This window comes from Maylandia zebra, linkage group LG16 (genome assembly GCF_041146795.1).
Source record: "Maylandia zebra isolate NMK-2024a linkage group LG16, Mzebra_GT3a, whole genome shotgun sequence".
In the NCBI taxonomy this organism is placed as follows: Eukaryota; Metazoa; Chordata; class Actinopteri; order Cichliformes; family Cichlidae; genus Maylandia; species Maylandia zebra.
Window position 1 is genome coordinate 6,869,069 of NC_135182.1, and position 16,654 is coordinate 6,885,722.

The 16,654-nt window shown below is 40.7% G+C and overlaps 1 protein-coding gene across 3 annotated transcripts in view; it reads right to left on the reverse strand.

The window, feature by feature from the left end:
* man1a2 (mannosidase, alpha, class 1A, member 2) overlaps window positions 1-14,143 on the reverse strand; it is a 142,621-nt gene extending 128,478 nt beyond the window's left edge. The window contains exons 1-2 of one of the 3 annotated variants that reach the window (XM_004571991.3): window positions 13,858-14,143; window positions 11,896-12,406 (exon numbers count right to left, since the gene is read on the reverse strand). In XM_004571991.3, coding sequence (XP_004572048.1) covers window positions 11,896-12,209 — 314 coding nt within the window. In that variant the 5' untranslated portion in view covers window positions 12,210-12,406; window positions 13,858-14,143. The other 2 variants (XM_004571993.6, XM_004571992.6) reach the window with 2 other exon arrangements.
* Window positions 14,144-16,654: the final 2,511 nt, after the last annotated feature.

Consider the following 16,654-nt stretch of genomic DNA (forward strand, 5'->3'; position numbering starts at 1 on the left):
ATTATCTGTATCACTTAAAGAAATGTTGAAAATGGGACGATCGTGGCTCAAAGAGTTGGCAGTTCGTCTTGTAACCGGAAGGTTGCTGGTTCGAGCCCCGACTCGGACAGTCTTTGTCGTTGTGTCCTTGGGCAAGACACTTCACCTACCGCCTACTGGTGATGGCCAGAGGGGCCGATGGCGCGATATGGCAGCCTCGCTTCTGTCAGTCTGCCCCAGGGCAGCTGTGGCTACAACTGTAGCTTGCCTCCACCAGTGTATGAATGTGAGAGTGAATGAATAGTGGAATTGTAAAGCGCTTTGAGGTTCTCGAAAAGCGCTATATAAATGCAATCCATTGAAAATGCCACTAACAGAGGTGGTGAAGAGAGAATTGTCATTTGTGAGTCAACTAGACTGTATCAGTCAGACTATAAATCAATTTTACCTGGTGTGTGATTCAGAGACACACACACACACGTAAAGGCTAATGCCATGCTGTTATTACAGAATAATCATATAAACATCCATGTGGGGTGTATAACAGTCTACCGTTAGCTAAGAGACATTCAGCCCCAACTTAAAACACACTTCTTACTTCTCCTGAATTCCTCTGTTTTGATTTATTAAAAGGTGCATTTTTTTAAATGCACCTTGTATGACTTACTCTTGCCAATATGAGGCTTAAATCAAAAGCTCAATTTAGCAAGAAAAACGCCTTGTTTTTTCCATTCAGAAATTACTATTAAATATTACAAAATACATAAAAGGTTCAAAGTTTATGGATTCAGACATTTTGAACACCAGATAAAATAAATAATACAGTGCAAAATCATCTCATTTGTTACTGCAATTGAGTGATACGTGATGGAATCATTTTAATATGACTAACCATTTATTTCATATTTCTTAATACTCAACCTATGCCGGTGAGTAAATGCATGTATTCACCGACTTGCTCCTCCTGTTAACTTAAGGGATACTACACAAAGAAACCACACGCTGTGTTTTTGGCACGTATTGCTAAAAAGTTATATGGAAAAACTGGTTTAACAAACAATACAGAAACAAGGCCTGAAATCTCTGTTTCACACACCCAGACTTTACACTTCAGTCAATCTGAAGGGCTGCAGCTGTCGTCTACAAACAAAATACCATTACGATGATATGAAAAATGGAAAATTAAAAAAAGAAACAAAGACAGAAAATGTAATTTACACTAAGCAAGTCTGACTGTTTTCCTTTTCCAAAGCAACAGTGTCATGTTTGATGGAAGTCCATTGTATTTCTGCAGTCTAGTCACTTCTTAATACAACTAGCAGATGAAATCTATGGACAACAGACAAATCATTTGGCATCAGCATTCGTCAACATGGATCTCAAGGATGGACTTACATTTGATAAAGTATTCTGCATGTTTTGAAATCTATTCTGAAAGCAACAGCGTGAAAACATTAAAGGGGAATAGTAACAAGAACCTGTAAGCAGACGGGTGTATGAGTTTAAAGTATTTTCTTGACACATTTGATACTGTAAAACAATTCAGACATTCAGTTATTTAATTGTAACTTTAATTTTTAATTTCATCTTATATGCACCAACAGTTTTTTTTATATAAGGGAAATTAAACATTGTCAATGTATTCGAAAATGTTGAATCTAGCAAGCTGGAATTTGAGAGCATGTTGGAGTTACTGGAAATCAAATATACTGGCTGCAAGGCAGCTGCTACCGCAGTGATCATTACTTTTAAAAAAGGCAGTACACACCACAACCACACTTAGACTGAGAAAACAGTCAAGAGGGTACTCACGCCCTAATATACTGGTTTACAGTATACTAAATAATACTAGAGTTAAAGCTTAATACCAACACCTGGGGGGGGACCACAATGAGGCCAACAAATGACTTTAAAAAAAAAAGATTAGAAAGATGTACTTCCTGACAGAAACCTTCCAATTATCTGGACTTGAGATAGCACTAGGAGTACACTAGCCTGTGACCCCTTAAGGCTGGGGTTGTGACTATCACGTAATTTCTAATGTTTAAGTGGCTATCATCAGCTTACATAGTATCTGAGAGACATTTTTTTTGACAACTATAATTTTAGACAGAAAGGCAGAATTAGCAGCTGCTCTAACCATATATAACAGCTTCTAACATAACTGATAGGCCAAAACAAAATCAATTCTTTCATCTATTTGCAAAACAAGCAGGGCCGTTTGCAGCTGAATTTCTGACCATCATTCAGCTACGGTTGTTAGACTTCTTAAAGCAATCAAAATATTGGAAAATTACACTGTTGTTAAAGGCTTAAGGCCATTATAGGTCCATTTTTAGCTTCAAAACTTGAAGCCCCATCGACTTGCTTTAGATCTAACTTTTATAACTGTTCTACAACTTAATACAACTAGCAGATGAAATCTATGTTTGCTGACGCGTAAAAAACCCATTTTGTCTTGGCAAGGTACTTTGCTTTCCTTTTAGCTCTGAACAACAGAAGCCACTATTAAATAGCTTCACCCCTGTTAAATCCACTAAACAGTACGGATGGTTTCACGAGCTTCTGTGATAGGTGGGCCTGCAAATACAAACAAGCACGCCTTGATTATCACCAGGCATAAACACACGCACACATACACACAAACACAAGAAAAATTAATAAATAAAACTACAGAGATTTACTTTGCAGCTGACAGGGAAATTAAGCATGAAGACACAGGAATGATATCACACTAAATGTGATAAATAAAGGTGCTCCTATGTTGGCTTGGACCTTAAATATGATCTGCTGCGCTGCTATGTTGATTTATGGCCCTATCATAGTGCAAAAGCAAAGTTACGGCCCTGCAACACTAACAATAACTGGCAATGTAATAAGTAGCAAAACCAAGGTACTAGTGGTCACATGACTAAAATCCATTGGAGGGATGCAGTACAAAAAGGTTGTACCTGTAGATTTTCTGCTACTTACAGGTGTGTCTGAATCATAAACTCACTTGTCTCATAACACTGTTCACAATTAAACTACTTGTGTTGTACTTGTATTGTTGTACTATTTCATTTGAAGAATTGAAACAGAAACTGATGCATAACACTAGGGCTGCTCAATTAATCGAATTTTAATCACGATTACGATCTGGGCTTTCAACGATCATTTAAAATGACTGAGCCGATTATTAGCCTCTCCCTCGTGCTTTACTCTCGCGCTGCTCCGTGTGGCAAATCCAGCGCACCTCTCTGCATTTCGAACAAGTGTCACAACAATTAAGAGCAGCGGTCCCCAACCTTTTTTGCGCCACGGACCGGTTTATGCCCGACAATATTTTCATGGACCGGCCTTTAAGGTGTCGCGGATAAATACAACAAAACTAGTACCTAGGGATGGGTATCGTTTAGGTTTTATCCGATACCTCTCATGTTTAGCCGTTTCCCTCTTTTTCTTTGGTCATTTTAGCCTTTTTGGCCAGGGTGAAGGGAGTATCTGCCATCAAACAAGAAGACAGCCGCATGTAGCTATGATGATGTTTGCTAGTTCACCTTACATGCATTAATGTAATAACGTGGTTAGCCTACTCAACGTAAATTACACACGAACAACATTAAGCTACTCACGCAGAGAAGAACGGCTGCTGCTGCATCATCATCCTCATCATTTCTGCTACACTGGCAGGGCTAGGGGCCAGGACTCTCCTCTTCGTGTTTTTGGGGATGTTGCTAACTCTGGGTCCGATAACAGACACCACACCCGCAGTAGATGTGCTCGGTGTGAGGTCTCGCAGCAAGCTATCAAATACGGTGCATTTCTCGGCTTTTAAAAAAAAAAAAACGCTATGCGTCGCCAGGTGTTTCATCGGATTCGAGGTGCTACCTCCTTTGACAGTATCACAGTATCAGCTTAAAGCACTTGTTGCAGGCTGCTGAGTTTGCATCTTTTGCTGTGAAGTACAGCCAGACTTTTGACCGCTTCGCCTTGGGCATTTTTAATCTGTAGCTCTGCTCTAAAAGAACGTACGTACCTGGCCCCGCCTACTATCCTCGGAAACGTAAAATGATTGGCTAGAAGTGTATCACAGCTCAGGAAAAAAAAGCACCGAAATAAAGCACCAAAATGTGCGCTGCTTTTCGATCTGGTTACTACCGTTTATGTCAGAACCAGTACCCATCCCTACTAGTACCGGTACCAAAAAAAAGAAGATTTATTCATAACACACGTGAAAAGACCCAGGAAAACCGAGTAAACGATAACAAAATAACGCTGAAAACCGATAAAAACCCTGAAAACTATACATTTCACACCTAAACCTCAACTCTCGCGGCCTGGTACCAAACGACTCACGGACCGGTACCGGTCCGAGGCCCGGGGGTTGGAGACCGCTGATCTAATACAAATCATTCTGAACTTTGCTTTTAGCTTCAGTTGCATGAAAAGGTTTATGTACCTATAATATACTAATAATTGTAGTTGTATAATAAAAGTATTTACTCTAATCAATAAACAATCCTGACTCCAGAAAGTACAACTTCACTGAAAGTTAGCTTCAGTGATACAAGTGGGGATTCTGAGGTTGAAGGCACGTACTCCTGTTTCTACAAAGTTTGGTTATTCACAAAGCCTGATCATTTCAGACAGTGCACAAGAACAGACAATGCTTCCAGTTCCAGAATCTAATAAGAAAATACCTTACATTTTACTTCTGCTGGCTGCAAAAGAGACTTCCAGTATAGAAGTTTATGGGAAAATGACCATCAGCTCCCTTTGCTCTGTGACTTTAATAAACTCTTTCCTGATGTCCTTAAGGGATTATTCACTGAAAAAGGAACATTGTAAATTGTAGTCCAAAACAGAAAAATAAAACAAAACAAAAGAGGATGAAGCTGACAGGGAATGAATGACAGTTGACCAATGAGGTGTTTATAAAGCCACAATAAGACAAACTGTGGAAACAAAGGAAAATCAGCAGGCACACTGCTCTCCTCAGGGGTCGGAGTCCTGCAAAGATCACAGGAAGAGAACAATTTGACCTCTTAAATGAGGTGAAGAAGAGCCAAACACCTGCAGGAACTTCTACGGCCGTTGTAACCACTGGTTTTCTGTCCTCTATGGAAAAAAAAATACTTTATATTAAAGATTTAAGGCAATACATCTGAAATGTACAAAGACTCTTCTGCATTTTGTAAATAATTTTTGTTTTGTTTGTTTTTTAATATCCTTGCCAATAGGCCTGCCGATTATAGCAAAAAATGTAATCTCAATACCTTTTGTTAATATGGGTATCCAACCTCTTAGCATCATTTAGCCTTATTATTTACAGATTTTGAGGTAAAAAAATTTTATTTAACCTATCTTTTCAGAAACTAAATTAAACAAGCTACAGCCTTTTCTGGACCGAATTTGATCAAATGGCCTCAGCCCACCCAGTTACCCAACTCTAAAGCATGGTGAAGGGAGCATCATGGTTTGTGGGTGATTTGTTATGTCATGACCAGTACATTTTAAAATCATTGAGAAAAAGAAATGAACAGGTCATAGCTGTATGAAGACATTTTAAAGCAGAATGTCAAAGCAGCAGTCCAAAATTTAATAAACTGGAAAGCTTTGGTGCAATGTACAATGATCCAAAGCACAAAATGACATCAACAATAATGGTATGATTGGACAAAAATTAAAGTTCATGTTTTGGATATACCATTTAACCCAACTGAGATGTTTTTCGATTGTTTGAAAATGCTGTTCAATCGGTAATATTAATAATAAAGTTTTGTAAGTTTTGTAAGGAGTGGTCCAGAAGTGTTGCAGAAGGTTCTGTGAGTTACTAAATTCACATAACAAGGTCGCATAATTTTATCAGTGTTTTGAAGTGTGCCCTATTAGTGTGTTATGAATTCAGTCTGACTGCATCTGTCTATATTTGAGACTTGAAGGTGAAGATTACATCACAATTTAAGAGAAATTAAATCTTAAAACCCAATAATTCCAAAGTGTACAGAAACTTTTTCTTGCAACCGTGTTTGGTGACATGGGGATATGACACTCATGATGTGAGATTAGTAAAGAAATGACATCTTCCACTGCGGGAGAGGGAGATTGAAATAGTCTACACAGATGGTGCACCTAATACCTCCAGACACAAGCCCTTTTTATTAGTTTTTATATAACACTTTATGGAAAAAGACAGGAAGGTGCCAAAATGCATGTGGATGCCGAGGCAGGTTCACTGAACCACAGAAGGAGCTACTGATAGATGATCTGATATTTACCGGAAAATAAAGGCAAATAATCATTCAGAGGACAGGTTATTGCAGTATTGACTTCGGTAATTCCCAAACTACAGGAGGCCTGGATGGACCAGGCAGAATTCAAATCTTCATTATAATATAAAAAGATGCCTTTTTGTCCAGTTGAAAGAAAATGTGTTGCTCTAAGAAAATATAGATACACATTATAAACATTTTTCCTCATAAATGTTTACTGTAGATTCACTAAAAAGGAGAAGACCACAGCCAAATAGAGGTTAAAATTGGTGGCAGATGGCATTTCTGTCAAACCCCACTGGACACCCTGGCAAGTATCCAGTATGAATGTTCATGTCCAAACCAGGACAACACAATTATATTATTACTCACACCAAGAATAAATGAATAGATTTGTTGGATTGGGATGGCCAATAAGGTTTAAACTGATCATATGTAATAATAATAATAATAATAATAATAATAATAATAATAATAATAATAATAATAACTAAAAAACAACAACAACAACAACAACAAAACAATAAGGCACAAAATGACAATTCATTATTTTTCATTATAAATGGTTTCATCTAAAATGTCATCACAGTTTCTTGATCCCTTCTGCAATATTTTCAGTCTGCTTTGTTATTCAACCACCTCTTTAAAGTCCAAACACATTTTAAATTTGTCTTGTAATACCTAAAACCACTATCCATCCAGTCAACACTAAATACCAACCAGGATGTCTGTATATGTGATCATAAAGGGTTAGAATAAGGATCATTTTTCTCTGACTTCTACATTTCTACTGTAGCTGATAAAATGTCACTGCTTCTGCCAACATGCCCTCTTGCCCCTTTTACAGATTACAGTGCTGCACCTGGCTAGTCCTATGTTGTTTGAGCCAGAACAGAACAAACCCAAGGCAGGATCATTACTGGCCTCACAGTATGTTGAGCTCAACTGGGCTTTATAGCCGAGCATTCAAACAGCAAAGCCTAAGACTTAAACTTGTAAACATCCATTCTGATTTTAAATGTCTATTTACCAAAAGGATCTTTACATAAGGCGAAAGATTTAATTCTCAGGTATTATGGCATCAATATAATAAGCCAATATAATAAGCAGCCATGGTATAAGTCAGAACAGAAATGCAAAGAACTTCCTTGAATGTTCCACCAATCTAACAACTCCATTCTTTAATGTCTGTTAAGCATCTTGTTACTTGTCTTCAGCATAGTTTTAATAAGATAATGGGTGGAAGATCTAAAATATCTTCAGTTTTAAAAGCCAACTATTTCAGTGCTGATCTGAAAACCTCAGCAGAGAAACACCCTCTACTGTTCAGGTAGAAAACTCAAAATTATGCTGAAAGATGCTAAATAATCACCGAAGCATCATACTAGCCAAAATACAGACGCTTGACCAGAAAATAATGCCTTGCAGACAGGAAGGTTACGATGCCTTGCATTATATTCAGTGACACGTATTTACAGCAACAGGGCAACTTTCAACTCTTAAGTGGGTTATTTTATTATGGGCTGTTTTTATTTTCAAAATGTTAGAAGCTTAACAAGTTCTTCTTATGTCTCTACAATAAACTCAGGCATGTCATTGCTCATCAGTCACATAAGGGTCCAGTTAAACCAATTTAACCTGCAAACCCACCTACTGGTCATGCTATGTAACTACCAAAGCGAAAAACATCAAGTAAACTAAAAGTTAACTTGTTTTTGAATAAGCCCACAGAAACCAAGGGAAACCCTGGAAGCAGCGCAACTCCTCCTGGGTGTTTACAAAAACCAACACTCAATGTTCAGTCCGGCACCATGTGAGCAAGGCTACACATACCTCTTCCCCGTTACATTTCGTTTCTCCAAAAATTCAATGGCTGGATACCAGCATAGATTAATAACCTTTTCTCCCTCATAAGCTTTACAGGACTATTAACAGGTTGAGCTCGTGAACAAAGAACTGGTTCTGTGGGGGTTTCTGCGGCCGAATAAAGCAAAGGTGAAATTATTATGAGCGTGTTTGGGTTCCTGCGGGTCTCTTTAAATGCTAGCACACCTCATTTTCCTGAGGCTGTTTGAACCCAGAGTCCTCTGGAGCACACAATAACCACTTTAAGAACAGCTGAGGCAGCTATACCAACAAGCAAACTGAACAGATTTCAATAAGCTGTTATAAGAAGGGGTGGAGAGGATAAAAACACCTCACATGAATGCTTGTGTAAGGTTAAAATACACGGAGCACATATTCCTGACTTTGAATTTGCATAAAACTAATTTCCAGACAGGAAGGTTACGATTACTCTTCCTCTGTAAAACACAGTGACATCTCAGTGGCTGTATTTTAATCACATTTCATATACTCCTCTTAATTTCCGTCAAATGTGAAGCAACGTATTTATATTTTTTCTGTCCTTGGTATATCCTTGAAAATGGACGGCAGTGAAGATGCTCATAACTGTGTAGCTTTTTTCCCCCCCCGCTCACAGCCATGTTATTAATTCCAAGGAGTTGCTCACTAAGCAATTAAAAATCCATGAATCTGAATACAAAGCTGAAAAAGGCTATAAAAAAATAAAGAAATATAAAAAAAAAGTATTCAGTTCATTAAGAAGAAGAAGAAATGCCTTCTGCCATCTGTGACTGCACACTGAACCTACTGGAATCTCATTTAAACAGCTTACCCAAAACATGAAGAGTACGTTGAATGGGATTTATTTCAAGCCTGCAGCATGGAAGTTTAAAGCAATGTTGCCGAGCCCTTGTAATGCATATCAATCCATTTTTTGAAGGCTATAATTCTTCCTGCGAATGTCAAGTTTCTTTTTCTATCTGACTTTCTCAGAAGCTAAGTTTATCCCCCATGACGATAACCTCAGTTAGTATACTGCTGTGTGTGTCTGATGCTACGTCACGTTCCTCTGTAGCTCTGGAAAACCAATCGCTCGCAGCTGATTTAAAATTCATCCAGTTCGACACACCAGTGAGGAAGTGTTTAAGCAGACATCAGATTTCAAATTCTGATTTACTAAAACATACTGATATGTATAACATACTCCAAGGTGATGAAATTTGAACTATCCATCTACTAGTTCAAATTAGGAAAGGCCTAAATGTAACGCACGTTTAATTATATGTAAAACTCCCATGTTCCAGCTTTATAGTGACACAGTTCACAAGACTAACTGCGTTCACACTAGGCATGTGCACGGTCAACAAGACATTTATACACTGCTACTCTTGCTAGTAGGCACCAGAAATACTAGTCGGTTAAATCTATTATTGTTGTTTTACTAAGTTACCTGTTGGTTCAAAGATGTTACAACGCCACCTGAGACCAACTAGTGCTGCAGCCCTGACAAATGCCTGAGACCCCCTCGCTCTCTGTGAGGGAACTTGAAATGAAACAGATTGAAAGTAAGAAGATGACAGCTGCGTGAAACACCACAGCTCTGCAGTACATTGATGAAGAAAATGAACTTTTGTATGTTGGCTGTGTGAGAGAAAACTGGCATATAACCACACTGAAGTGGTCCAAGTAATTTGTAACCACATTATGCACAGACGTGGATGCTAGCCTGCCATGAAAGGGGCTACTGCTGCTAGCAAACATTTATCAAACTAATCTGACACTGTGTGGCCCCAGCGGTATACACGGCACAAAGTGCTGCACATTTCACCAACATTCATAACAAGATTTGAATGTTGAGGAATCCGTTAATGGTCTCAAATGACTCCTAAATTCATACACAGCTATTCTAAGGTCAGTGTTTATCCTTGTCTGTTAGATTGCGCCCAGCGTCTTCTGCCTTTTACACTAGTTAACTAGTCTGATTTTTTTTCCTGTCTCGTTCAAATGACTTGTAAATTAGTCCCCAGGAACATCCTGGGGACCATTTTGTTTTGGACGTGCCCAGAAATGAAATATAGGAGTAGAGTCGAGAAGACCTCAGTGACGAGTAGAGTAGAAGTATTTGAAGCAAAACATGACTGCCACTTATGGTGAAGCAAGAATAACTCCAAGTTTCCCACCTCGACATTTAAAAAAAACAAAAAAAACTTGATAATACGCAGCACCATTTGAGCCCAGCACTGCCTGTTCTGTTTGTCTGAGTCGTTGGACAACAGCAATTACGTTATTTCAAGCAGGCAGCATTGAAAGAAAGGCTTTCAGAATGAAAAGATGAACGGGCATCACAGGGAATAAGGAGGCAAAATGCAACGTTGAAACTGTGGGAGAAACTGCTTGGTAATACCCTGCCAAGATTTCAGATAAACTAATGACGTCCGTTACTAGCTTGCAGATGACCTTTTCTATGAAATTGTTCTTCTCACCTGCCCTTTGGCACTCATGCATGTCATAAATATTTTGTGGCTGCAAAATAATATGCATGTGCTTGAATGATTCATACGTGAATGAGTTATGCCAGCGAAAGACCACTCCAATAGAAGGACAATAACTACTGTTAGTTCTTTGGCTACACTGAAAGCACAGTAATGTTTGTGGAACATGTGTGTAGCAGAGCTTGTTAGTAGATACACCTGAAGAGCACGTTCTACTTAAAATTATGTTAGTTAACAGGAAAACAAGACTTGAGGATTTATTTCATGGGTTCTGTTGTGTTTTTAGCTTTTGAAAACAGCACAGCACTGTGGAACTGTCACTATCTACTGGCTGTTAACTGGATTTTGGTGTCAATTCCTCAGACCGGTCTGATTTTGTGATTGCTAAATAGATCTCCGCAGCATATTCCCACTTCTTACACACTAATCTTACGCACGGTGTAGCCACTTTGATTGAAACAGTGAAAATGCACCGTTGCAGCATGTGCAGTGGGAACTGCCTACAACGGTTAGACAGTTGTTCGGTGTAGTGTAATTTTGAAACAGCATGTTAAAAATGAATCTGTGCATTTTCACTAGCTTGTGTTTTCTGTCCATTTTAGCATGTTATTCAGTAAAGGAGGATCACAGCTGTGCTTGTTGGGTAATTTAGCTGGAACTCAGCAGAAGAAATGCTAGTACTCTCATGAGATCAAGCCTGCCATGAGATCTACATACATTTAGTGTTCTATGGTGTTTTTCCATGTTAGTTGGATGAACACTTGTTGGGAAACACTTGGAAAACCACTTGTCATTAACCTGACTAACTCCATCTTCACTTCTGGTGTTGCACTACGTGTTCTACTCCACCCTTCCCACCTCATATGTACACGTACACAGTGAAACCCACAGATTGCAGCCTGGTAACAGAGAGAAATTATGAGAGAACCTGGCGTGACTAGAAATGAATGCAGCAGAGGCACTCACACTGCTCTGAAATGAACACAGCAGTACAAATTAGGTAAATACAAGGTTTAGTTTCTTTTCTATCATTTAAATACTGATTTTAAAAAAAGTAAATGTTTCTGTCAGTGTTCCAGAGTCAGTTGAGATATCATTTGATAGATGCACATGAACCTTGTGCAGAGCACTGCATTCCAAAAGGCACAACACTATTAGAGATACCAAACACTGACCCTGATTTAGGAGGGAGAAAGCATATGTGTATATATATATATATATATATATATATATATATATATATATATATACACATATACTTATTTAAATGAAGACACGCTAGCTCTTTCTTTTCTACACTTAACAATACATCTGTGGGCCCTTACCTGTGTCTGTGCTCATCGTGTCCTCCCTGTCCATGTATGATCACCTGTCCTGAGGCGTGCTTGCCCTCCTTGGGTGTGTCAATATGAGGGATAAGCACATCCTCCAAGCCCAGGTCAAAGCGCTTGTGCTTGGAATTATCTGGGAGGAAAAAGAAGGCCCCAAAGCATAAGGTGATGAAGGCACTGAGGATGAGGAGGAGGATGAACTTCTCAGAGAGCCTCAACGTGGCCCTATGGTGCGGGAAGGAGGAGGCACCCGGCGACAGAGTGGGTATCCTGCGGCCCGACAGCGGTAGTAGAGCCGGCGTTGTCATCTTTTGACCGTTTGAAATTGACTTTACTAGGGATGGGGTAAGGTGGGTTTCACAGGTGCCACGGGTTGCTGTAGCGGCATGCACCGACTGGTTAACTTTATTATCTCATCCCTGCTTTGGTAGGTCCAGAAACCAAAAGAGGCAGAGATCCCTCAGTAACAGGGTGACTTGTCAGCAGGAACATGGCCATGATAGTTCTGAAAAAAAGTACACAGAGGCATTCAGTTAGGAGACAAAAAAAATCAAATGAGAGCATATTTAACAGACTAAACACCATTGTAGAAAAACCTTGCCTTTTCCTTCCTTCATTTTTTACCATTTTTTTTTAGATAGTCAATGCTCTCTATGCACTGGCAGGATAGACGAGTTGATGTCCTTTATAGTCTTTCCTTCAGTTGTCATTTCTCCACCTTGGCAGCATGTCTTTTGTAACCACTAGTATCCTCTCACCATGCACTCTCCCTGACAGGCTTCTACTGAGCCAAACAGCTCTGAATTACAATCAAAAGCAAAGTGACAGCTCAAGTAAATGGCATGTCTTATATCAAGCAAGAGCTGATATATTAGAGTAATAAACAATCCTTTTGGCTTGCTATGGTGATTTTAACAACATGTCATCTGGAAAATAGTCTCTCATTCTCTTTCTCTTTCCACAAACACACACAAAAGACTTAATCCTTTGGCCATGAGAAAAATGATAGATTTTCCAAGAGGCTTAAGGTATCAAGAGTTTGTGTAGTATCTGTTCGATCAAGTGTCCTTTACGCATACTGGCTTTAGTGCCACCGCAGAGTGAGCACAGCTTTCTTTCTACAGTTTCATCTTATTGCAGTGGTGTATTTCTTGCTACCACACATGTATCATGATAAAAAGCACAAACGTAACACACAATGCACAGTTGTGTTCCAAACTCTAGCCAAAAAAAAGGGAGTAAGCCGCGCTTTCTAAGTACATTGCATGCCTGTTTTCTGTGCTGTACTACATCTGAATATCAACCCACCTATTAAACACCCGTGGGCTATACTGGAAAAGATAAGGGTTTTATTCCCTCGTGCCGGCAGATGTGGAAAGAAGACGTGGGGCAAATGTCTCATTCGGCTCAGCAGCTGCTCCAAGTGCGAATGTAAAGGATGGATGGAAATGAAGCAAGTACCCCTTTAAAGACAAACATTCCTATTCGTACTAAAGCCTGCGGGGTTGGCGCTAGACAGTGTTAACAGAGCCCTGTTTTTCCTGTACTTTTCCATCATGTTGGTATGGAGCTGCGTCTCCACGCAGAATACCAAGTTCATTCTGTGACAGTGCCAGCCTGTGTGAGGTGATTAGCCAATACAAAACGCTAGCTAACAAGCAAATGCGCTAACTTACCCGGCTAATACTGGCTAGCAATGGAAAGAAAAAAGGAAAATAAAGTTCCTGTCAACGCTCAGGGGGAAACCCACACAATAAATACAAATAGCCCGACATACGCGTTTCGGTCCGTTGACATTTGAGCTACCCCGGAGGTTGTAAAGACAGAGCTTTAAAACCCTCAGCCTGCCCAGGTGCTAGCTATTTGGCTACAAGGCTAGCACTAGCTAGCTGGCTGGCTGGCTGCGAATTGACAGAGGCGGTCTCTTGTGTGGAAGCCACTCTGCTGCATCACCACCTTTCTCATATGCTCGTCGAAAATCGATGCCTGTCGGGATTCCCGGTCCACGTTTTGAAAGGAGTCGCTGTAGCAGGTGTCCTCATGTCCACAAATGAAACACCGTGGTGTCGTGCCGTGGCTGAACCGCTGACCATCAGCTCAGACCCACATAGCGTTACAGCTCCGCGGAGAGGATGTTGATAACCGGTCGCTCTGTTGGACTGCAGCGACGGACTGAGTGCGAGCTGCTGCTGCTCGGCGATTCAGCATCAACTACTCTGCCTACCCGAGTTAGGGACCGTCTGACAATTTCGCTGGGCAGAATTACTGTTCTGTATGTAAAAAAAAAAGGCACACCAACAATGGCACACACCCCAGCCTGCTAGAGGGCTAGATTCTTCGTCCCTATGATTCACCTCTGTAAAACTGAAAAACAGCTGCAGCGTGCATGATACTACATTTGTGCAAATTATGGTCCAATCCTTCACCTCAATTATTTTTTTTTAGCATTTGTTTGATATACTTAAATTAGAGATGCACCCTTTTCCAGCACAGATGTGATGATTCTATTGTAGTGTTAGATTAATATGTCTGTGAAGGTTCTCAGTCATCCAGGTCATCGTAGTCAAAGGAGCTTGCAAAGAAAAGCGTCTGGACTTCTTTAAGTTACTTGAAGACGTTTCACCTCTCATCCGAGAAGCTTCTTCAGTTCTAAGGTCAAATGGTGGAGAGTCCCAGATATAAACCTAGTGGGAGTTTCCCCCCACAGAGGGACAAAAGGACCCCCTGATGATCCTCTAATCCACTGAGCCAAGGTGTGAAACTGGGTGTGGGTCCCAATCAGCCAGAGTTTCGGGTGTGTTCATTGTGAAACCTGGCCCCACCTTATCATGCGAATTCTTGAGATCAGATGGCCCAGGATGTGAGTGGGCGTTAAGGCGTCTGGGAAGAGATCTCAAAACTGGATTATAGATGGCAGAGAGTTGGTGTCGTAAACCCCCGCCTCTGTTCAAAGATGGTCGCTCACAGTGGACATAGATGGCTTCTTTCACTCCTCTTTCAAACCATCTGTCCTCTCTGTCCAAAATGTGAACATTGGCATCCTCGAAAGAGTGTCCTTTATCCTTAAGATGCAGATGGATAGCTGAGTCTTGTCCTGTGGAGGTGGCTCTTCTGTGTTGTGCCATGCGCTTGTGAAATGGCTGTTTGGTCTCTCCAATGTAGAGGTCTGGGCATTCCTCGCTGCACTGTACAGCATACACCACATTGTTACAACAACATTGTCATCCCCTATGTAGCCGGTGTATCAGAAAAACTCAGGAGAGTTTTCTCCAAGCATGACATCCCGGTGCTTTTCAGACCCAGCAACACGCTCAGACAAAAACTGGTTCACCCGAAAGACAAAACGCCAAAACACAGACTTAACAATGTGGTGTATGCTGTACAGTGCAGCGAGGAATGCCCAGACCTCTACATTGGAGAGACCAAACAGCCACTTCACAAGCGCATGGCACAACACAGAAGAGCCACCTCCACAGGACAAGACTCAGCAGTCCATCTGCATCTTAAGGATAAAGGACACTCTTTCGAGGATGCCAATGTTCACATTTTGGACAGAGAGGACAGATGGTTTGAAAGAGGAGTGAAAGAAGCCATCTATGTCCACTGTGAGCGACCATCTTTGAACAGAGGCGGGGGTTTATGACACCAACTCTCTGCCATCTATAATCCAGTTTTGAGATCCCTTCCCAGACGCCTTAACGCCCACTCACATCCTGGGCCATCTGACCTCAGGAATTCGCATGATAAGGTGGGGCCAGGTTTCACAATGAACTCACCCGAAACTCTGGCTGATTGGGACCCACACCCAGTTTCACACCTTGGCTCAGTGGATTAGAGGATCATCAGGGGGTCCTTTTGTCCCTCTGTGGGGGGAAACTCCCACTAGGTTTATATCTGGGACTCCCCACCATTTGACCTTAGAGCTGAAGAAGCTTCTCGGATGAGAGGTGAAACATCTTCAAGTAACTTAAAGAAGTCCAGACGCTTTTCTTTGCAAGCTCCTTTGATTAGATTAATATGCTGTATTCGTCACTCTTGGCAAGAGACGGAGAATCATTTATTTATGTATTAAGGAAAAATCAAAGGTTGATTTAAACACTGTTTTCTTGAGTTAAACAAATACAGTATAACAAATAAGTGTATTTAATAAAATATTATAGCCCAGCTTATATAGGTGCCAATATTTGGTGATAAATCAATCTATATTTTTTCTTTAGGCACACAAAACAAATAGATTTCCATAGCATTCATTATATGTAGTTATTTATGAGTCCTTACTAGGACAAACTTATTTTTTTGTATCATTGCAACATCAATTAGTCATTAATGGTCTGGTTGTTGTATTTGTGGAGTATGTGCCCCCTGATCGGTTCTGTTCATAATTTTTATGGACAGGATTTCTAGGCGCAGCCAAGTGGCGGAGGGCTTTCGCTTTGGTGGCCTCAGAATCTCATCTCTGATTTTTGCAGATGATGTGGTTCTGTTGGCTTCATCGGGTGAGGGCCTCCAGCTCGCACTGGAACGGTTCGCAGCCGAGTGTGAAGCAGCGGGAATGAGGATCAGCACCTGCAAATCTGAGGCCATGGTTCTCAGCCGGAAAAGGGTGGAGTGCCCACTCCGGGTCGGGGATGAGTTCCTGCCCCAAGTGGAGGAGTTCAAGTATCTCGGGGTCTTGTTCGCGAGTGATGGGAGAAGGGAGCCGGAGATCGACAGACGGATTGGGGCTGCAGCTGCAGTAATGCGGACGCTGCAC